Source organism: Panthera leo, chromosome D2 (genome assembly GCF_018350215.1).
Source record: "Panthera leo isolate Ple1 chromosome D2, P.leo_Ple1_pat1.1, whole genome shotgun sequence".
Lineage (NCBI taxonomy): Eukaryota > Metazoa > Chordata > Mammalia > Carnivora > Felidae > Panthera > Panthera leo.
Window position 1 is genome coordinate 21,546,764 of NC_056689.1, and position 24,440 is coordinate 21,571,203.

The window sequence follows — 24,440 nt, forward strand, 5'->3', positions numbered from 1 at the left end:
TCTCACCACTCTATCCTTGGCTTACTGGTTTTGTTCCTCCTGATGTGTTAATGTCACCATGGAAACAATATTATGGTTGATGCAGTAGCCGCATTGCTACTTTCCCATAATTCACATTCCTTTGCTAATGCTTCCAAATCCCCATTTTCATTCCAAAGGTGGTTTATATAACCCAATTTTTAAAAGTCTTTGTCTTTAATGCTTCTGAGCCTGTACTAGGATACAAATCTAATTTTCTCTATCTTTGAAAATATTTGTCAATAAAAACGAACGTGGTGTGTGTGTGTGTGTGTGTGTGTGTGTGTGTGTGTGTGTGTGTGTTAAAAGAGTTAACAGGACTGTTTGGGGTGATTTTTCTCTTCTTTCATTTGCTTTGTATTTTATTTTATTTTATTTTATTTATTTTTAAAGTTTATTTATTTATTTATTTATTTTGAGTGAGAGAAAGAGAGTGAGAGGGTAGGAGGAGATGAGAGAGAGGAGGAGAGAGAATTCCAAGCAGGCTCCATGCTCTCAGCACAGAGCCTGATGTGGGGCTCGATCCTAAGAACGTGAGATCATGACCCGAGCCGAAATCAAGAGTCAGACGCTTAACCCACTGAGCCACCCAGGCACCTCTATTGCATTTCATCTGAAAAACAAATTGTATAATGCAGGTAAAATATAGTAAAAATATATTTGCATTGGAACCTGTACCCAATCCAAAGTAGAGTCTTCAGAAGTGCCACAGCCCTGTTAAGCCGTTTCAAGAGTCACACTCTTACTGGCATGATGCTCCCTGCTTCTCTGTGTAGTAGCCGATGTCTTTTCTAGTGCCCTCTGGTGGGGGCTTGATTGGGACTTGACAGTCCAGAACCTGAGGCCCTGTTCAAAACACTCTTAATTGAACAAAGCTTGGCAGCAGCCTTGGGTGACTGGTCCTTTATTCTAGCCTTGTCTTCCAAGGTCATCTACACTGTCGAATAATGAGTCTTCCTGCTGCTCAAATAAGCCTACCCCTCGGCACCTGACATTCAATCTGTGGCTTTGGTACACTTGCTTAAAACCTCGCTATTAGAATCCTATGGATTCTGCATCTCCCTTAATGTGGCTGATGTCAGTTTGGGAAGCAGCTCCCTCAAGTCAGGTGAGATTCAGCCTGAAATTCTAAGACAGGAGAGGATTGGAGCTTGAGGAAAGTGGGTTTCGATAGGGGCTGCCTGCCCAGGAGTAGTGGACACGGATGCCTGAATGTTATTTGTTCATTCAATCTTGAATTCAATCAATAGATATTGAGTCCTTCCCAGTACTAAGTGCTGGACCCTACCCTAAGGATTCCAAAATGTGTAATAATACACAGGTCTGTCTTTGAGGAATTCAAAGTCTTGTAAGTGCAGCAAAAAGGACATGGGAGTTGTATTTCATTACATCCCTACTTCAGCCTGTATAGGATTGAGATAATACATGTCAAATGCTTAACAAAGAGCTGAAACTTAGTAAATATTCAATAAATTATAACTATTTTGAAAATCATTATTACTATAAATTTCACCTATAGAAGAAAGGAAGAAAATGAACATCTACTGAGCCCTTATTCTATAACAAGCAGAGTCCCACATGTCTTCACATTGTAGCCCTCTGGCTGAGTGGGATGCAGCTGTATGCCAAAGTACCATTTCATCAAAGGCAGATAAAGGGCTGTCAGGCAGGAGAAAAGAAAAAAGGGAAAAAAAGGTCCTGCCCTCTTATAGTACAATGAGTAATGGTTCTCCGAAATAAAATGCCTACCTCTCCTAAAAAATCGACATGGCAAGAAATAGGTTCTCTGTTGCAGAGTCCTTCACTGAAGACTGAAAAGATTAACTTCATGGTAAAGTGACTGTCACAGAGCTCAGCACCTGGGGAGTACTGAGGTAGAGGGTATTTACCAGGTGAGATGAGAATATCACAGGGCAGGAGCTCGAGAGAGGGTGAATGAGGCATCTTAGCCTTCAAGGGGCTTAGTGAACTCATAAGCAGAGTGTGCCAGACATTACCACACACATGAAAGAACAGGCAACACCCACTGTGACAGCGAGAGCACACAGTGTGATGAACACATACAGTGGTGTGACGGGGGAGAGCAGCTTATTTTAGGGGGTCAGAGAATGCATATTTGAGGAATAGGATACAAGCACCCTCTACACAGATTTAAAAACTGAGGTTTTTAGAAGTGAAGTAACCATGTGGTAAAATCTAGTGACTGGAAACCTCTCTTGAGATTTATCTTGATTTCCAGTACATCTGAAATTCTCGTAGCATGAGTTGGGAAGAAATCACTACATTAAAGCTTCTAGTAATTAAAAAAAAATTTTTTAATGCTTACTTATTTTTGAGAGAGAGAGTAACAGCGCATGAGTGGGGGAGGGGCAGAGAGAGAGAGAGAGAGAGGGAGACCCAGAATCTGAAGCAGGCTCCAGGTTCTGAGCTGTCAGCACAGAGCCTGACATGGGGCTCAAACTCACAAACCATGAGATCATGACCCGAGCCGAAGTTGGACACTCAAACTGACTGAGCCACCCAGGCACACCAAAGCTTCTAGTAATTTTTATTTCTCTTTTGCAAAAACATTTCAATTTTATATTTGGTGGTGATGTGGTAGTTTCTAGTTTCATAATGAGAAAGGCAAAATATTCCTTTGGAGCAAAAAGGGCAAGTCCATCAGAGTAAAATTGCTCTGCAGAACTATTTAAGGGATCATTTTCCTTGGGTGAGGGAGTTACATTTAGAGATAATTATGATATTGATGGGAAGGAAGACCTGAGACTAATGGTATCTCAGCTTTGTTCTAAAGAACTTTTTGTGCTGATGGAAAGAAATACCTTTGTGTTAATACACTAGTTACTGGCTATAGGTGGCTATTGAGCACCTGAAATGTGGTTACTGAGAATGAGAAATAGAATTTTGAATTTAATTTAATTTAAATTAAAGTTAGTCCCCACTAGATAATGGCTGCTGAGTTAAAATGGTCTAGGAAACATAACCATGTTTGCTCTTATTGGGTCCAGAGACTAGGTGAAGGGGCTTGGAATCTGGCTAAGAGAGACACAATAAAAGGTGTTTCACTAGTGGGAAGCAGGATAGTCTGCAACACAGTGGCCTCTGGGGCTCAGACGGGTGGTACCTAGAGGTACCCTGGAGACTGGGTCATAAAGCCAGTGGACTTTGGGGGCACTGTTGTCCAGAACCAGTCCTTCAGCTTTGCTTCTGTCATCTGAATATCCTTCATCACGCTATGTTTTTGGAAAAGTCATGTTTGTTATTATAGCCTAGACTCAGTTGTGCTTTGGGAAATTAAGAGAGAGACTGTGTTATATGGCTTAGCACTTTGGGGCCTAACCAAATTAATAGACTAAGGGCAGTAGGTTTCTGAAGTCTGAGTCTCTAAATCTAGTCCATAATTGAAGCCCTTTAATGTTTGCTAGATTGAATTTAATTTAGAAAGGAAACCTCCAGATAATGTTTATCCACGGCATTGTTTTGCTCATACACATGCTGAATCATGTTGACCACTTATGCGGGCAGATTGTAAGTCTGACACTTCTATTTTTCCACCAGTAGGTTTAGCAGTTCACCTATCTAAAATAACCTTTCTTTTTTTAAAATGTTTATTTATTTTTGAGAGAGAGAGAGACAAAGAGAGAGCACAAGGGGTCAGGGAGGGACAGAGAGAGAGAGAGTGAGAGAGAGAGAGAGAGAGAGAGAGAGAGATTGAGAAAGAGATAAAGAATTCAAAACAGGGTCCAGGCTCTGAGCTGTCAGAACAGAGCCCAATGCAGGGCTTGGAAACCCACAAACATCAGATCATCACCCGAGCCAAAGTCAGACGCTTAACTGACCAAGCCACCCAGGCACCCCTAAAGTAACCTTTCATATGACTTAATTGAGTTCTGAATATGACCCAGCACCTCCAAAAATCTTGTTCAAAGGATCTAATATTTGAGAAAGGCAGTCCAATGGACATGTTAAGTCGTCATTCATCTGTGACACACATGCCAAGTTCTAATCACACACAATTAGAACATCATCAAGCTGAGTACCTGGCCCATAGCCTCCCTCCCACAGCCTCCTGGGGCTGGGTGCCTTCACGGACAAAGATTTAGCATCAATACGCAGGATGGAGCAATCAGAATTGAGTCTTTTGAAATGTGGTGATTAAAGGTATTTTCAACTATGAAACTCACTGTTCTTAATAGAGGATAAAAAATCATATTTATTTCATATACACACAAAATTGTCTCTATAGATAACTGTAAGACTTCTTTTGTCAAAAAATGAAAATTATATATCTTAGCTCCCCTTTCCACTACATATATCAAAGCCCTACACCTAAATTTGTCCTCTGGTTATATTTACTGGTTCATTCCAGCTGCTTGGTAACATTTACTTTTTCTGTTTCATCCTCAGATGGCTTAATTTGTATGTAATTAATTTGCAAACCACCTGAAATCCTTTTGGAAACAAATGAGGTACAGCACTGAAACACATAAATCCCTAATTCTTTCCAGAGATCAAACCCAAAAAGTACTAAATAGCAAGACCAATATAAGGATATTTTATTCAATTGCCTTTCCAAAATGGGGAGTTGGATAATCATTTACAGGCGAAAAGTCAATGACATGAGTGAACATTAAGTTGGGTGGTCGATTATATTTGATGAAAAAAACTCTTAGTCAGCAAAATAAATAAATAAATAAATAAATAAATAAATAAATAAATAAAGTATTAATATATCTCCTTCAGTCAATAAAAGGAACTTTGCGGTCATCCACATAGTAATTTGGCCTTCAGTTAGTCCAGTGCAAAATGCTTTACTGGAATGATAATCAGTAGCCACTCTGGTGTGTCTTAGTTACATTCTCTTCCCCAAGAGAGTTCGAATAATTTGCTAAGAGAGCAGGGGTCATGCTTAAATTCTGACAGTGTCAATGCCATGTCAGCAGACTCAATTCAGGGAGTGAAGAACACTGGAGCTGCATTGCCGTGTTCAGCAGCTACTCTATTAACTCCCTGCAGTGGACCCATGGGGCTGACCAGGTCTTCATGGATAATCCAGAAGGAAATATTGAAGATGTCACACAAGGTATCTTACATACAAATAGCAAAATTATAATGCAAAATCAAAACTGACATCATAAAAATCAAAGACAGGTGTAGTAAACAGGTGAGTGTGCTATAAATCGGTTAATGTTAATTGCAACTCCGAGGTACACACTGGTTAGGACCTGCTTTATAGCTGCATAAATTCGCCAGCCCTGCAGAGAAGCATAGAGAACAATCTGTTCTGCTGTGTACTCCCTTTAGCTACACCGTGTTTGTTTCGGCCTGGTGTCTGCTTTGGAAATGCACATCTACCACATGCAGGAAATTGATTCCAGGGTGCTGTCCTTGGTCTTATTCCTCAGCTCTCTTTGCTAACAGGCAGCCATTGTCTAGGTCACGTACTCAGCCCACAAAGAACTACAAGACTCCATCTGCCTTTCTTCAATGATCCGTCACAGCCAGCTAACAGATATCACAGCCCCCTAAGACAAGGGCTGCTGTTGTTTTGAAATTTACCTCCAACCATCTAATCAACACCTCGTTCGAACCGGGTTCCTGAGGCATATGGTTTACGGTCATGATTTGCAGCTAGCTTTTAGCAAGCAGGGCTTAATGACCCTTCCTTTATTGTTCTGACCAGGTAAAATCTGTTCCCCTCTGTGTTCCACAGTATCTTACTTTCCAGCTGCTGTTTCTGCTACATCCCTGAAGGACTGGGACTCAGAAAGACCCTGCTGAGGCTGGCCAGGGAGAGGCCTTGGTACCAAAGTGCAGATGCTGGATTCCTAGGCAGTAGAATTACTAGAGATCTGGAACCTCAAATGGGTTTCTTTAAGCTGTCTGTGAAGACTAATTCTTCTCTGACCTCCTAAAGCAAGTCATCAATCACCAACCAGAGGGGAGCCTCAAGTGTTGGGGTGTAAGCAACCACACGGGCCTCCTACAAAGTACAATCCAATTAAAGCACAGCTTTCAGCTCAGAGTGCGGGCAGGCCTCGTTAATTAGGGATGACTGGAGAAAATGCCTTTGTAAATCAGAAAACACTCTGAATTTTAACATATTTTATACATTAAGTACAATGTGGTTATTTTAAACCACAGGCAAGGTTAAGGAAGTGGGTCTGAGATCTCCAATGATCTTTAATCAATAAATTAGCATTCATTTGTGATTACCACGTTCAGCGTTTTAAGGTAAGTGGATGCTTTGGAATTGCTTGAAGGAGTCCAAAAATACTGTAATTTGTCCTCTTAAATTCCTCATTACTTCAGCATCAGGAAATTTCTGAACAATGGCACAAAGACAAACTTCAAACACTACCCTGACATAAATTTTCCAAATGTCCTAATTAGAAGATGTGATTTAATGAGGTTTTCATTATACTGTATATTACAGAAATAAAACCAGAAGAATGCATCTTCAAGACAAGAACTTCAGTTTTAACACTGACATGCCCTATTGATGCTAGACTTAAAGAGGTGCTTCACTTTGTCCTTCAAAAGGTCAAATTAGGTTTCAGCCCAGCCATGTCAGTGAATCCCAAGGATACACTTAATGCAGTAAGAACAGAGCTCTGCAGTGACGTGGACTGACTGGCACTCTCGAGTCATTAAAACCGATAAAGGCTTACAGCAAGCTGATGACAATAGTGTAGGAAATAGCTTTTATATTAGTACAATCTGAGTTCTTATTAATTTTTATAGAACTAATGAATTATAAGAAGAGAAGGAAAAATGAACCCCTACAGTCACCTACAGGAGACACAATACTGGTGTGGTTAGGAGCTTTGGGGCTGAAATCCTGCCTTTCCTAATTTGCTGGCTCTGGGATCCTGGGCCAGCTGCTTCTTATTGCTAAGTTTTGGTTTCCTCTTCTGTAAAACAGGGATAAATAACAGTTTTTGAATAAGTGACATTTGAAAAATGCTTAGCCTGGCATCCGCCACATGGTAGTGACTTCAAACATGGTATTACTTCCACAGCTATCAGGAATGAATGCTAGTTTCAGCATACGCCCTCTCTCCAGTGTCATCTAATCCCATTTTCTCCTCATGTGTAAGGTTTTAGCAAAAACACTACTTCACATGCTATGTTCGAAATCCCAGTGCTGATGCTGTCGTTGTCGACAATGTGTCGGGCACTGTGCTAAGTGCTTTACATACACTCTCTTTTAAACTCCACAGTGACCCAGTGAGGGAGTGGTGATATTATTGTGTTATGATTTAACTTCATAATTCAGATCATTTCATCTTATAAATGAGGAAACTGATGGGATACAGAGAGAAAAGTTAAAGCCAAAATTGGAACCCGGGGAGTCTGGATCCTCCCCTATCCTGCTTCCTATTTCATTTCTACTGCTGCTGCTGAGGTTTCTTACACTCGGACCTAGCATCGGACTGGTGTTTACGCTCAGAGCAGTACTGGTCTGGATATCCCAGTTTCCATCCATTGGTGCACACGATACTGTAACTCCTTTCTCCAGGGATAAGAACTTACTCAGGGTACAGAACCTTGTTACTCATTATGAAAGTCTGTAGGAGACAGAGGATAAAAGCAAAAGATGGTCTCTAGCTTTTGGGTTCTGAAGTTTAGGTCTCATCCAGATATTCCACCATATTCCCATCTGCAAGGTCAAGACCCTGATACCTAAAGCACGATGAGTGCCATCTGACTTATTTCTAATGGTCTTGGAAATTTCTACTTGGGGAAGGGTTTGTACTTTCCCAGTACATGGGAAACAGTCACGATTCCTTGAATTGCATCTTCTACATGTTCGGTTATATATGTATCCTCCCCACCCCCATTTCCCATGATCTTGGCTTATTTTTTCTGTTAGGAAATAGGTGCGCCTATATAAAAGCAAGAAAACACAGCAGGAAAAGTAGAAAACCACAGCTCTCCATGTGGGTGGACAGGGGCAGACAGGACCCCTGGAGGTCATCTGTCTCAATCCCCTCCTCATGCTGGGAACAGAGGGCTCAGAATTGTTTCTCATACTTTCAGGGCAGGTCATACTGCAATGCTCTTACCCTTGCCGTGAAGTCCACAGCAGCCGCTCGGTTTAACAGCAACGTGGCTACATTGATATTCCCATAGTGAGCAGCTATGTGGAGAGGAGTGAAGCCACTCTGTAAAGAAAACATAGCAGGCATTCAATGGACTCTTGCCGGCCCCTTGTCTGACACGCGAAAACCATAACCCTGCCCAAAGAAAAAGGAGGAAGCAAAATATGCTAAGGTCCACATTCCATTCTGTACTAGGTTTCTTTCAATTAGTGCCAATTGTTCACAGGGTTTCAAATAAACGCCAAACTCATAGGCAGAGGAATAGCCAGGAAGGAACCAAGGGTGCAGACTGAATAATTTCAGTAGTCCAGTAGCAGAACTATACAGAAGCCAACGTTTCAAAAAGTCAAAACAGGAATGACAAGAAAAATCTATAGCTTATAGAAAGTTTGATTAGTACTGCTGTTTTATTATCAATGATAGAATTGTCCATTGAAACTCTTTGTCAAAATTCAATTTGTTTAATATATTTAATACAGAGCAAATGCCAATTTCAATGACAAAACCAATTTGGGGGGAGGTCACTACAATTGGTCTTGTATAATGGGTGATTCCATTTTATAAAGAATCCACAAGTTGGTCTCTTTATTAGTAAATGCCTATTCAATAACACATGTTTCTAGCTTATCCATTTCAAGGTCATTTTACTTCCTTAAAAAATGCTAAAACATGCAGCGATTCACTTAGTCCCCAAAGATTGAAACCTTATAGGAACTAGATGCATTTCTAAGTTGTTAGCAAGCTACTTAGCCATGCTAGCTATCTGACTGAGTCTTGTGGGAAGGGGTGGGAGATAGATATTGCTACCATTCAGAGGTAACCTTCATTTTGCTGACACCACTGAGGGTAAGTGTCATGCAGAACTCTGAAGAATCAGTCCTGGATGAGTAGAATGACAGGGTTGTCTGCAGCTTCAGGTATAGCTGATAAGCATCTAAAGCGTCAAAACTCTTCATCTCACACAACTCTATTGCGATGCCCTTAAGTCTCAAGGATTCCTCATCCGTCCCTTCCAACACCAGGTTCAGCTGCAGAAAGCCCTGGTAATCAAACTACTATCTTCTCTGGCACATGCTACTTTGGGGGGCAGGGGTGGAAAGCAGGTATCTAGCCTACAGAAGGCGATGCAAAGAAGGAGGGAAAGAAATGAGGCAGCAGCACTAAGTGATGGGGAAATGATGATGCAGATACAGATTCTATGTATATGTTTATATATATATATACCTCTGTTGTTCTATTCACCACCATCTAGGTTAACACATTTGGAAGCAAAGAGGAGGAAAAAATGAACGGTTAGTTCACTGTCGGTGACATGGACGGCAGCAAGCTCATGACAGCTAAGTAATGAGGATGAAAGCAATGATGGGAACACAAGAGGCACAGAAAGAAAGCTAGACCGAATGAAGGGCTACACAATGGCCCCTTCCAAATGCCACATTTCCTTCACAGAGACTTTCAGGGAGTACATGTCAAGGCCATGAGAATTTTCGGCTGGGATTCTGGCTGCCAGCATGCTCTCCACAACCGATCAATACTCAGTGCATTGCCTCTCATCTTAGATACCAACCAAAGGTTTATTTGTGCACATCGTTGTTAGCGTTTTCTAATCTTCCACCCTGGTGTTTGAGCTGACATGTTAAATATGTTAAAAATATATGGTAAAAGGAAGGAAACTGACAAGGGCATACTAATTAATGCCTGAGGTGGCCTCCCTGTTAGCATGCATCGGGCAGTGTCCACAGTTATTACCTCCTAGCTTTAGGTGCTTGGACACGTATTTTTATCACTCCCCATGAAGTTCAGTGTTTGGGGCAAGCTTGCCAAAAGGGAGACCAGGCATTCTTACAGTGTGGGTGCCTGACAAAGGAGAGTGGCATGACCAGCTCACCTCCTTCGTGCCTCACCTTTGACTCCACGTCTGCGTTGTTGTCATTCTGCAGCAGCAGGGCCGCGGCTTTCGTGTCGTCTTTTCGGGCAGCGATGTGAAGAGCTGGAAGACGCACTTTTCCTTTAGTGTCATTTTCTAACAGCAGAGAAACTACTTGATCATGACCTTGTTGCAAAGCTACTGCCAATGGTGTGAAGCCATCCTGCAAATAAATGGATGGGTCAAGAAGGATGCCTGTGGATCTGTTCTTTCTGATTAATAAATAAGAATGCGACCATGTGACCAATTTTTGTTTAGGTTGTTAAAGCTAGCATATTCAAGTAGGCAGACATGTGAAAGACACATTTATATTTATATTTTATATTATATATATTTATCTTATTTATATTTATACTTATTTATATTTACCAAAACATACAATGATAAGAAATTTATAAAAAGTTTATGGGTTTTCTTCTGTTAAAAAGTGATATACATTAACTGGGTAAGTTTTGAAAATACATAAAAGTACTACATAAAGAGGAAAAAGATACCATAATTTCAATATCCAGAAAATAACCACAGTGAAAACAATAATATTTCAAGGTAAATCCAAGCAAAATTTTCAGAGGATCTTATTTAAATAAGATATACAAATTTCCACTGATATATAAAATTTTTTTAAATTTTTCATATTTGAGAGAGACAGTGTGTGAGTGGGGGAGGGGCAGAGAGAGGGAGACAGAATCCAAAGCAGGCTCCAAGCTCTGAGCTGTCAACACAGAGCCCGATGTGGGTCTCGAACTCATGAGCTGTGAGATCATGACCTGAGCTGAAGCTGGACACTTAACAGACTGACTCACCCAGGTGCCCCCCACTGATATTTTAAAGCTGGGGGATATGCCTATCTGGTTCATCACTGTACCTTGTTGCCTAGCATTTATCTGGTGGTCAATCTAAACATGTTAATTAATGAATCGTAGCAATTGCTGTTTTAGGAAAGGTCTTTATGAAAAATTCTTGACTTCTCTGACCAACCAAGGGAGAACACACAGGGATCATGCACAATCTGACTAGGATACATTCAGATATACACTCCTGTATATTTTGAGTCTTCCTGTTATGTCCCTGGGACCTGACAAAGAAAAGTCAGCTACAGATTTTACCATGGTTAAGTAATTTGTGGATGGTCTAGTATTGCTGACTGCAGAATAAACAGCGCAGAGTAGACAATCCTAAGACTGGCTTTCAAATTTGAATTCTGCAATGTTTTTATTATTAGACACTCAAAAGAACATTAATAAATTATTTTTACTAGAGAACTGGCGAATTACTTATTTCACTTGGCTCATGATATTGTATATCGGTAGCCCTGGTGCTACACGTGGAGGACTACTCCAATGGAAGGGTATTTGGAAGGGAGAAAAGAAAATCTAGTTACTTGAATACTAATGTCTTGTCTTCCTAAACCACCACCTTCATCATTCTTTTCCTTGATGAACAACCAGATAAGGTCTCCTACCACTTATTTGACTGAATGCACATCATTGTGTTTCTTTTTAAGGATGTGCAAAATATTGGCCCCAATACCAGGCTCTTCTCATATAAATCCTTTCCTGTAGTCTCCGTATTAGCTGTGGATGTGCAAACTATTTCTGCTCCAGCTCCTATACTCGTGCTATGACCCTCACCCTGAAATGTCCTCCTCCTTGCTCTACATATACAAATTCTATCCATTCTTCATGCTTCGAGATCCAGCTGAAGTTCCATCTGCCCCTTTCAACTTTTCCAAGAAGACTCAAACGAGGGAAAGGATGATCATTAATGTGGCTAGAAGGACTGTCCCTGTAGCCTTAAGAAAGACAAGAAAGCTGAATACAACAAAGACATCCCCAAAAGAATATCACAGATTTACACTTAAGGACATAAAGTTTAGAATGTAATTTAATGTTATGAGAAAAGCAATCTACATAACTGTGTAAATATATGACATCATTTTTGTAAAGATAACATGTACCAAAAGGTCTTAGTGAATAAACAAAGTGTTAACTCTAGGGAAAATTAACATTGGCTCTTTTTTCTTTTTACTTTTTTCTATACCTTCTCACTTACATAATCTATTACTTTTGCAAAGCAAAAGAAAAATACATTTTTAAAGGATAGAATGGCAAAAGGAAAATTATGTATTAAGAGGGAACATGGGGCACCTTGGTGGCTCAGTTGGTTAAACAGCTGACTCTTGATTTCACCTCAGGTCATGATTTTGTGGTCATGGGAGAGGCTTTGTGTGGGTGTGAAGCCTGCTTGAGATTCGCTCACTCCCTCTCCCTCTGCCCCTCCCCACCAAAACAGAGTGAATGTGGTGGCACCTCCCTTTTAAAACCTGGACAAAATATATTAAAAAATTTTAAAAATTAAAAAAAGGGGGCATCTGGGTGGCTCAGTTGGTTAAGCATCTGACTTCAGCTCAGGTCATGATCTCATCACTAGTGAGTTCAAGCCCTGCTTTGGGCTCTCTGCTGACAGCTCAGAGCCTGGAGCCTGCTTCAAATTCTGTCTCCCTCTTTCTCTGCCCCTCCCCTGCTCATGCTCTGTCTCTGTCTCTCTCCCTTTCAAAACTAAACATTAAAAAAAAATTTATTTAAACCTGGAAAAAATCTAAAGGGTAAAAATGACAGCCCATTTATGGTTCTGAATCATAAGTAAATGGCTACATTTCTGCTAATATGAACTTCTAAACCCACAAGGCCTATACATAAAGAAAACGACTTTGCACCAGAAAATTAACTGCAACTGATAACATCAGCACCCCTAAGAATGTGCTTCCCGCAATAAGCCAATTAAAAACACAAAGATACCAGTTCTAAGGTGTCAATAGCTAAAATTAGCAGCTCCAGATTTTGGTTGCAAACCTAGTTTAAACAGTTTGGTTCACTCTGTGCAGTTATTCTTTAAAAAAAAAAAATACAAGCCAAAAGAAAATATTACGGAAGCTCCAAGAGAAACTTCATTGCCTTGGGGAGTATCTGGCATGCAATAGGTGCTTAATAATTATTTGTGGGGTAAATGAACAAATACATTTACCTCATGTTTCAGAATCTTAATTAGCAAAAGAAGGAAGATGTATATGGAAAAGAGGGGATATGCAGTACATAGTTAATACAGAAAAGGGTTTGTTTTTTTAAGATTTTTATTTTTTTAAATCATCTCCACACCCAGTGTGGGGCTTCAACTCACAACCCTAGGATCAATAGTCGTATGCTCCACAGACTGAGCCAGCCAGGCACCCCATGAAAGGTTTTAAAAACCATAATCAGGGGTGCCTGGATGGCTCAGTCGGTTAAGCATTTGACTTTGGCTCAGGTCATGATCTCACGGTTCGTGGGTTCGAGCCCCACATCTGACAGCTCAGAGCCTGGAGCCTGCTTCAGATTCTGTGTCTCCTTCTCTCTCTGCCCCTCCCCTGCTCACACTCTGTCTCTCAAAAATAAATAAACATTAAAAAAAATTAAAAACCATAATCATGCCAAAGATTTAGCAGTAAGTTGGACTTAATGCTTGCTGCTAAAGGAGAGATACTTAGTGATCTGTATATCACAGTCTAAAACTGCCTGTCCTTCACAGGCAAAAAAAGTGCTATGAAATCACTTTCATTAGGATATTTATATTATTTAGTATTTTTATTCAAAAATGGGAATGGGTTTTTCTTTTATCCAACAAGTAGGCATTGCTCTACGCCTACCAAATGTAGTTTCTTTTTTTTTTTTTTTTATAAATCAGTAGTTCTTACCTGCCTTTAAGAGTACTATTACAGAAACAATACATTCTCATGATAAAAATCCTCAACAGTATGGAAGGGTATAAAGTGAAAAGTAAATCTCCCTCCTACTGCTCAGAATAAACCACTGAGAACAATATACCATGGAAATTTTCTTCTATCAGTACATATTGTCTTGCCTCACTTCTGATAATTCCAAATAGCATGTTATTGTGTGAGTATAGCAACATTATGAAACAGGCTTCCTACTGGTGCATATTTAGGTTTTTTCCAGTTTTTAAAAAATTGTTCTAATTCTATTGGTGAACTTCTCATATACCATTTTGGCATCTCCTTCTAATACATCTGGAATGTAAATTCTTAGAAGTGGAATTATAAAAAGATACGTAAATAGTAATTTTTGACAGTTACTGCTAAATGTTCCGCAAAAGTGTTGCAACCAATGGTCAACTTTACCAATACTGTGGGAAAGTTCCAATTTCTTCTACTCTCCAAATTATTTTCTTTATCTCCTGGGCAAAAGACTGGGTCTAATTTTTTAACTGATTAATAAATTAATATTTATTTGACTATGAGTGAGGATGGGATATTTTCATACATTTATGGTCATTTGTATTTCTTTTTGTGCAAACTGCCTCTTCATTTATTTAGAGGTTTCCCCAGAAGGCATATCTCAAAAGCTTGGTGAGGTTATATGCAATTCCTCTATTGCTACCTTTCTTGTGCCATTTGGAAAGCACATCAGAATGTAAGAGGAACCCTATTCTGACAGGGATAACCTTGCATCTGTTTTTATGATTTTGTTAAAAATAAAGAATACCCAAATGTTGATCTTTTAATATTAGCAATAGATTTTTTTTTAAATTTGAGAGATATATAGAGAGAAAAAGCATGAAAGGAGGACAGGGGCAGAGGGAGAGAGACAGAATCTTTTTTTTTTTTTTTTTCTAAAAAGAACGCAAAATTTATTATTTTTTTTAATTTTTATTTTTTTAGCAGTTATTTTTTTTTTAATTTAATTTTTTTAAATTTTGTAATATATGAAATTTACCGTCAAATTGGTTTCCATACAACACCCAGTGCTCATCCCAAAAGGTGCCCTCCTCAATACCCATCACCCACCCTGCCCTCCCTCCCACCCCCCATCAACCCTCAGTTTGTTCTCAGTTTTTAACAGTCTCTTATGCTTTGGCTCTCTCCCACTCTAACCTCTTTTTTTTTTTTTTTTTCCTTCCCCTCCCCCATGGGTTTCTGTTACGTTTCTCAGGATCCACATAAGAGTGAAACCATATCGGACAAAGGGCTAGTATCCAAAATCTATAAAGAGCTCATCAAACTCCACACCCGAAAAACAAATAACCCAGTGAAGAAATGGGCAGAAAACATGAATAGACACTTCTCTAAAGAAGACATCCGGATGGCCAACAGGCACATGAAAAGATGTTCAACGTCGCTCCTTATCAGGGAAATACAAATCAAAACCACACTCAGATATCACCGCACGCCAGTCAGAGTGGCCAAAATGAAGAAATCAGGAGACTATAGATGCTGGAGAGGATGTGGAGAAACGGGAACCCTCTTGCACTGTTGGTGGGAATGCAAATTGGTGCAGCCGCTCTGGAAAGCAGTGTGGAGGTTCCTCAGAAAATTAAAAATAGACCTACCCTATGACCCAGCAATAGCACTGCTAGGAATTTATCCAAGGGATACAGGAGTACTGATGCATAGGGGCACTTGTACCCCAATGTTTATAGCAGCACTCTCAACAATAGCCAAATTATGGAAAGAGCCTAAATGTCCATCAACTGATGAATGGATAAAGAAATTGTGGTTTATATACACAATGGAATACTACGTGGCAATGAGAAAAAATGAAATATGGCCTTTTGTAGCAACGTGGATGGAACTGGAGAGTGTGATGCTAAGTGAAATAAGCCATACAGAGAAAGAGAGACAGAATCTTAAGCAGTCTCCATACTCAGTGTGGAGCCCCATGCGGGGCTCAATCTCACCACCCTGGGATCATGACTTGAGCCGAAATCAAGAGTTGGATGCTCAACTGACTGAGCCACCAGGTGCCCTAGCAATAGATTTCTAGTGATACACTTCAGCAGGAATCATAATTTTCCATCCAGTTTAGTTTAAAAAATAAACTGTATTACTTAAGACAGTCCCGCTGACTTAAATAACTTTTTATTTAAAAATAACTCTTCTATTCAAGACCGCAAAATTTTCTTCAATACCATGTTAATCTAACACTTAAAACGTAATATTTTTGTTGAAAAGTGTGAATTAAATCCAGTTAATTTTAGAAATACATAAATTCAATTATTATAACTACACTAACTTATATTTGGAACAAACAGATTTCAAACTTGTCTTATTACAAACATATTTCAAAACAGTGGTTCCCTGTGAGGTAAAATTATAAGAAACAGAAAAGTGTTTTAAAACAAATATGTAAATAGTAAATAGCTCAATTATAAGATAGAGCCAGGCATTTAAGAGCAGAAAGGATATCTATGCAATGGAAGATTCCTTAAAGATGAAGAATAGACTTTCTAGTGTATTTCATAAACATTTAAGAATCCCCACATTGGGGCGCCTGGGTGGCTCAGTCGGTTAAGCGTCCAACTTTGGCTCAGGTCATGATCTCGCGGTCCAGGGGTTCGAGCCCCGTGTTGGGCTCTGTGCTGACAGCTCAGAGCCTGGAGCCTGTTTCAGATTCTGTGTCTCCCTCTTTCTCTGACCCTCCCCTGTTCATGCTCTCTTCTGTCTCAAAAATACATATAAAAAAAAATTTTTTTTTTTTAAATAAGGAATCCCCACATTAATATATGACTACAATTGAAATACTAGTGGGACAAATTCTCCATGTTACAACTCCAAGCCTACAAAATGCCCTGTAAACATGGGAACTTACCCACAGAAAGAACCAATATATCTTACCTCTGTGGCTAGGCTCTGGCTTGCACCATTGTCAAGAAGAAACTTGACAACTTCCAGGTGGTTTTCCTGGGCTGCCATATACAATGGTGTGAAACCATTCTGCAAAAGAAGAAATAAAATGTTTATTTATGGATTTATGGGGCCAATCTAGTTTTCTACCATATTGGTATTTTTTGTTTCAGAAAATGCTCATGTATAATAAGTTTAATAATACTTTAATGTGGATATTCATATTCATTAGAAAGCCTAAACATGATAGTTTAAGCAGAATTTATAAGTGTAATTCAAAGTACTTTATAACATAACACTTATAATTTGTAACTTGGGTATAGTTTATAATTAATGGTGTATGTATAATTCATACCAATAGATCCACTTTATTTTTTTTTAATATATGAAATTTATTGTCAAATTGGTTTCCATACAACACCCAGTGCTCATCCCAAAAGGTGCCCTCCTCAATACCCATCACCCACCCTCCCCTCCCTCCCACCCCCCCATCAACCTTCAGTTTGTTCTCAGTTTTTAACAGTCTCTTATGCTTTACCAATAGATCCACTTTAGATAAATAAGTACATTTGTTTAATCATCAACCTCTTAATGAGTGCCTACAATGAGCAAATGTAAGGATTTGAAGAAAAATACATTTGGTCAGTGTCCCAATGAACTTTTTCCCCACACAATAATTAGCTATTTCATATAAAGGTGTAATACTTTAAAATTAAATTAAGAGTCTAAAATAGTTCACAATTTGGAAGGAATTTATATTACTTTCAAATAGCTTCAAAGTTGCTACAAATGGGATGACTTGGAGCAAAGGAAAGGACACCAATATGCAAAAAGGTATACTTCAATTTCTTTTTTTTTTCAAAGTTTTTTGTTTTTTTTTTTTTTTTTTTTATTTATTTTTGGGACAGAGAGAGACAGAGCATGAACGGGGGAGGGGCAGAGAGAGAGGGAGACACAGAATCGGAAACAGGCTCCAGGCTCCGAGCCATCAGCCCAGAGTCTGACGCGGGGCTCGAACTCACGGACCGCGAGATCGTGACCTGGCTGAAGTCGGACGCTTAACCGACTGTGCCACCCAGGCGCCCCTAATTCAATTTCAAAACAGAATTCAATTAGTAGTCTACGTTTTGGTAAGTTTCCTTCCTTGCATTGTTTTGCAAAGCCATAGTATTTTCATGTTCAGAATACACACACACACATACACATACACATACACACTCTATATGTGTATTTGTTTGTCTGAAATGTGGCCACTGCCAAAGAATCTGGATTAAAGTAAATGAATGTGTACATTACATCTTAAGCTTTTGACTAAAAATATGTTGCATATGTGTGCTTGTTTTCTAGAACAATTTATTTCATATTTATGAAATATTTGAATATTTCATCTATGTAATATTTCATCTATGTAATATTTCAAAATCTTATTGCCAAATACATACACCAAAACATATTTTTCAGATGATAACATTTTCTTTGAATACATTTTTCAGAATACAGTTCTGTTTAATTGTATGTTCTGGAAATTTTATTGTATTCATTATGCAATTACAAGGAATATAGGTAAATATATTCCAAATAAAATGTACCAAATATTACTTAAACGTTTATACTTCAAAAGGTTTAGGTTCATTGTTATAAATATCAGTGACTATATGACTACCTTACTTATCTATAATTCAGCCTCTGGTGACACCACTCTTTTGGCTTTTAGCTAAAAATTTAAAAGTAACTTAAAAAGATCCTTGAGCAGGGCACCTGGGTGGCTCAGTCAGTTAAGTGTCCGACTTTGGCTCAGGTCATGTTCTCACGGTTTGTGAGTTCCAGCCCCACATCGTGCTCACTGCTGTTGGGCACAGAGCCCACTTGAGATCCTCTGACCCCCTTTCTCTGTCCATCCCCCCATCAAAAACAAAATAAAACATTAAAAATTAAAAAAAAAGATCCTCAAGCAGATAAAAGTGATGTCACATAACAAATCTACCATAGTGTATATACTTTATTCATCAGAGAGCTCATCTATTCTACTTACTCTATTTTACATATAATTATAACATGCTAGGTTATCTGGTTGCCAAGCTCAAAATTAGAGACATGAGATTAGAGGCTAGAGAATATGACAAAGCATTCAAGCTTCTTCCCTTTAAATTACATCACTGAAGTTCACTGCTATCCTGTTCTCTCATGAAAGGTTTGATCAACATTAAACGTGGAATAATTGCAACAAAATGTATGTGTACATATGTGTGTGTGTGCGTGTGCATACATGCAGGTATGTGTGTACGTGCCTGGTGTGTTTTGTCTTTGTCACTCTTCCCATAGATTTGAGGGAAACTGAGAGGTACTTTAGGATTACCCTTATATTGCCAATTATTTTTTTATTTTCTTATTTGACCAAGATGGAAGATTATTTAATTCTTGGTTGAGTTAAATATTCCTTAAAAAAAACAGAAAAAAACAACAGAAAATATTAAGAAAGAAGAAAAAGGTAAAACCTAGGGGGATTTTTGTTATAGCTCAGTGAACTACTGAGTATCTATCTGTCTTTCCTCACCAGCTGAAATTTCCAGATGGAAGGTCCAGTTTTTAGGAGTAAAGTTCTTAAGAAAAATTTTGAAAATAGATGTTATTCTCTCAAACATAAATATCAACAATTTATGTCAGTGGATTCTCTCAACCTCAGGGCAGAGGTTTGCTGTCGTTCAAGGTTACCTAAGGAACACTGGTCTGCATACAAATACCCGGCTTCTGGCCTGATGTACGTAGACAGTTCTTGAGTTTATCTTCCAGAACAAAACATTTCATGAGCCAGGAAGATAATCCAAAACCAGGTACTGAGGTTTAAGGGATGTTGGAGCTTACAGACCTGGAGCTTTCAAAGAGTGATTCTCAACAAGCACGACTTTTAAATAATTCCACATGTCTTTCTCACAACAGCAGAAATTGAACTGTGTAGAACTGTGATTACTCAAAAATCATATGTAGATAAGAGTCACAGTAAGATTGAGCCCTATAATTAATCATTTCCCACAATTGCTTCTCCTCTTTTTTTTTTTTTTGTTAGTGTTTGCCATTCTATTGCCATTACCTGAAAGCTGGTCATTTTCTGAACGGTCACATTCTTTCACATTTTTTCAGTTTTATATATTTTTTTAAAATATAATTTACATATCATAAAACTCACCCATTTAAAGTGTAAAATTTAGTGGGGCAACCATCCCCACTATCTAATTCCAGAACATTTTCATCACCCCAAAAAGGAATTCTGTACTATTACTATTCACTCCCCATTGACCCCTCCCCATGCCCTCTGGCAAACACTAATCTGCTTTCTGTCTCTATGGATCTGCCTGTTCTGAATACTTCATATAAATGGAATCACACAATATATGGCATTGAATGGGGATGAATGGTCTCATTTTACTTCTGTGGTTCATATTGATAAAATGTTTTTGGTGTTTTTGTTTTTTCCTCCATAATGGACATTTCCATTTTATAGTGGAAATTTGATTGTTTGTTTATTTTGTTTGCTTTATTTTTGGTCAGCAAGCATCTGACTCTTCTAGCAATATCACTCCTATTTTCTTTAGGGCACTACCTCTTCCCTGAAATGTAGGTAGTGCCTGTCTTGGTTGGACTTTAAGACAATTTAGCCTGAACTTCTTCAACCACAGAGTAGGCACATGTACAGGATATCTTCTGTTTTCTCTTCCAGGTCTACTCTCTATTTTTCTTAATTCTATTTTCTGCCAAATCCCCCCTCCCCCCTCTCAAATGATCTGTAAAAACTATTATTGAAGGGCAACTTTACTGTTTAGCTTCTGGTTACTCCCACCCTAACTCTCTGGTTACCAAAGCTTTCCAAAAAGCTCCTTTAGCTTTCTATTTGATGTGTTCCCCAAATAATTTCAATAAATTCCCATTTTTGTTCAAGTTAGTTTCTGTTGTTTTAATCCCAAAAATCCCAATACAAATTTTTAAAATCAAGAAAGGATCAACATGGCATGAGAATACATGTACACCATCTAGTTATGGTTCTAGGGAGTAATTATAAGCATCCTTTGGAAAGACTGAATGAAAATATGATCATTACACTCTCATACAAAGAGGCTTAAGGCACAAGGATTCCAATGTGTTGTCAATGGACAACCTACAGCTGAAATGATTTTTTGTAAAATAGCACCTACATTGGGAAATGGTCAGATTTCAGAAAGAATATTATTTTTCTTTTAAGATAAAAAAGTACACCACTGTTTTTTTTTTTTTTTAATTAATTTCCTAACTTAGGAAATTTCCAGAACAAAGAGCTGGCCAAAAGCGAACATATGGGTGCCTAATTTGCATTTTTTTTCTGTAGCAACAATAGACTCAATTTTCAAAAGGCAGAACAGTTCAAGATTGAGAAAGTATGCTCGTTGATACCTGATTTGATGCATTATCTTCAGTACCTTTGGCTCAGAACATTTATTGTGATATTATCATAAGCATTCAAATATACAGACCTACAACTTTATAGACCATGCTGAGGCATGCTGCCTAATATCTACCCAAAGAAAATAAAATAGAAAGTAAGGGCTTAAATTTTATCCATGAACTTTTTTTATCCATCCTAGGTTTCTACAGCCAGCCGGTGTAACTTATGAAGTGCTGCTCTGAATTAAAATGTTTATAAGGGCATGGTGATAAATTTGCACAGATTTACAGGTGATACTGATTTTTGTGAATGTAGGTTAGATTACCGGTGTGCTATAAGGTCAAAGGTCAGAGAGGCTTTATCTGGACCACACCTATTTTCTGACTTCCTCAAGACCTGACCTCCTCACCAAAGGAAAACATTTAAAAACACAAAAAGACCAACCAGGCACTGGTTTAATCGAAAGGTCTTGTCCTTTCTGAAAAGGAACATGGAAACCTAGTCAGAAGTTACCTGTTTCACCCTGGGGTGCAGATGGGTGGGGATGGGCAGATGGGGGTTGGGGTGGGAAGAGGTTTTCCAGTTTGTCCTTCCATGCATTTTGATGGTAGAACCATGTGAATATATCACCTATTCATAACTTAAATAAGTACAATGTAAAAATTTTTAAAAACACCCCCACCAAATACCTGCAAAAGGTCTTGTCTTTGCTAATACCACTATGAAAATTTGTCCACTTAGAATACTTTGATAGTTATGATAAAATATTATTTGAAACAGACCTTGCTTCTTTATGAACACGGTGCCTTATATTACAGAATAAAGATAGAGAAGGAGAAAATAGTGAGGGATGTCATTTGATGTGGTAATTTGAGAGTTTCCACTTGCAAACACTACTAATCATTGTTGCTGTATTTAGTACAAAGTATTATGGAGTTAATCATAGTAGAGTTCTTTATAATCACAATTTAATTATTCAACCCAATTTCTTTCTCAGGGTAGGCCTAAATCATTTCTGGAATGTTAAGTAAGATAAGAAAGAGTTAACTAACTTAGTAAGATGTAACATCAAGGCAATGACAAGAATTAAAGTGACATCTAAAAATTCTTAGTTTACAGACCCTCAGTTTATAAGATCAGAACTTGCTGTTGCCCAATTTCACTTTTATTTTCAAGATAAGGAGAACTTTTATACACAAGGAAGGTGAGGGGGACTCTCTTTATACTATTTATTGTTGGCTACTAAGTATTACCTATTTGGTTAAAATTTCACTTAGGGATGTGGTCTTTCTTGAATATTAACATTCCTGCGATGTTTTCTGTGCTGACACCTAAATGGAATTTGATCTCAGTTGTCCTTTGTAAGAGTTCCTATTGAAGTACTCCCACCAGAAATTATCATGGAAAACCCATTTGCTGCATGACCATCTCATTACTTATTCTGTCCACGGAATGGCGCAGCTCGGAAGGCACACGGGGACAGGTGTCCAAATGAAGGCGCCATGCTTGACTGTGAACTGGGGGGCAGGGCACGCCAAGCACAGCTGTAAGGAACAAGAAATTCCATGGGCTCTATTCTTCTCATTTGTCATCAGCAGGGAATGTGTACCAATTGAAATCAAATCTGGTTAGGATTTGATTTCAACTGCAGAGTCTCTCATTGTCAAGGAGGTTTAAAACTCTGGGTGCTCTAAAGAACAGTCAAGAATATGCACATTACTTAAAAGGAGGAGGTTTATGTCTTCTCCTGTGGGGGGAGAAAGGAAATGAAAAAATGGATTAAAGAGTTCTCTCACTCTCTCAGAGCTTAACATTAATTATTTTCCAGTAAAAAGTTATAGGGACATTTGAAAAAATGTTTTAAAAGCATGGTGCTTTGCTTATGGTCAGTTGTTCTGTATCTCTTTCAAAATATTTTACTTGTCAATATTCAATTTTGTAACATTCCTTTCTGGAAAAGCATCATTGGTCCAAGTAAACCTTCATAGGGAATCAGAATAAAGAGGCATAGACCATGGATCAAAGGTCCAACCACAAGCAACTAGAAAAAAAAATAGATCAGATATACATGAAAGCACATGTTTGGAAGTGCCACACAGTTGTTTTTCCATGACACTGATATTTAACAGCATCGGAACCATGTTACTAACCATGGAGGGTGTCACTGCAATTCTGTGGACCCATGAAATATAGGAGGATCCTGTTATCCAAAGATAATCAGTACTGAAAAAGGCTGAGGAAATCAAGTACACTTATAATGAAAAAAGTTAGTTTGAGACTTTATTGTAAAAGATAAAACTAGAAACTGTAAAAGCAAGTTTATGAGTTAAGCAAATATTGGCTATAACTGGATGCATGTACAAGTTCTCACAATGAACAAAGCCTAAATCAAATAGGATTTCCGTGGGAAAAAAGGGTAATTTTTCCAACAAAATTATATGGTAGCTTGATGTCCTTCACTTTTTATTTTCACTGCTTAAGTAAAAAGACAGTCTTTTTGCAAATGTATTTTGCAAACCAAAGACCTCACCTAATTTTTGGAGGGGAGGGTAATTTAATCTTTGATTAAATCATTAAACCATTTGATTTCAACTCATTCTCACTTGAAACACTTATCAGAGAATCATCCTAATTCTTCACACATTGCCAGAAAAAAACACAACCCACAGCTGTGCAGCCAGTGTTCCCCCATGCCATCCCCCTAACTTCATGCAATCCTGTGTCTTGCAAAACTTGCTGTTTTGTTCCATAATCAATTTGTTCAATATCCAACCTCCTGGAGTTCACACTGACACACAAGGGTAGATGAAAGCATCCAACTAGAAGGAACGTTTGAGCAAGGGCCAGTTTTAAAAATGGTCAGGTCCTTAGTGAATATTTCTGTTATGATGATGTTTGCTTTTCTATACAATCTTATTTCTGTGGGAACTCAAATAATGAAAATTTTGGATTATGAGGACCAATTTTTAAACCTATTTTAAAGTAATTTTTTTAGACTGAAAGTCTACCAAACGGTAATATACTTGTGTTCTTTTTAGAACTTCATGCAAGACTCAGAGCACACAGGAGGACCTACTAAATAAATTATTAATGTATATCCAATACAAAGAATCTGGAATTTTTAGTTTAGGAAATTTTAAAGTTTATTCTGTGTGTTTTTTTATTTTAATCTGTTTCACAGAACAACAAGAAGGCCTTAGTTACTAAACAGGAATTAAGCAGTGTCTTCCCATTTTCAGCTATATAAAGCACTGAGATATTATGAACTATTAAGAGCATTTCCTCATTTACAGGAACTCT

At 38.3% G+C, this 24,440-nt stretch overlaps 1 protein-coding gene across 1 annotated transcript in view; it reads right to left on the minus strand.

Annotated features, from left to right (window-relative positions):
• ANK3 (ankyrin 3) overlaps positions 1-24,440 on the minus strand; it is a 335,879-nt gene that overhangs the window by 203,314 nt on the left and 108,125 nt on the right. The window contains exons 5-7 of the mRNA XM_042907474.1: positions 16,718-16,816; positions 10,028-10,213; positions 8,088-8,186 (exon numbers count right to left, since the gene is read on the minus strand). Of these exons, the coding sequence (XP_042763408.1) occupies positions 8,088-8,186; positions 10,028-10,213; positions 16,718-16,816 (384 nt within the window). The remainder of the gene's footprint in view (positions 1-8,087; positions 8,187-10,027; positions 10,214-16,717; positions 16,817-24,440) is intronic.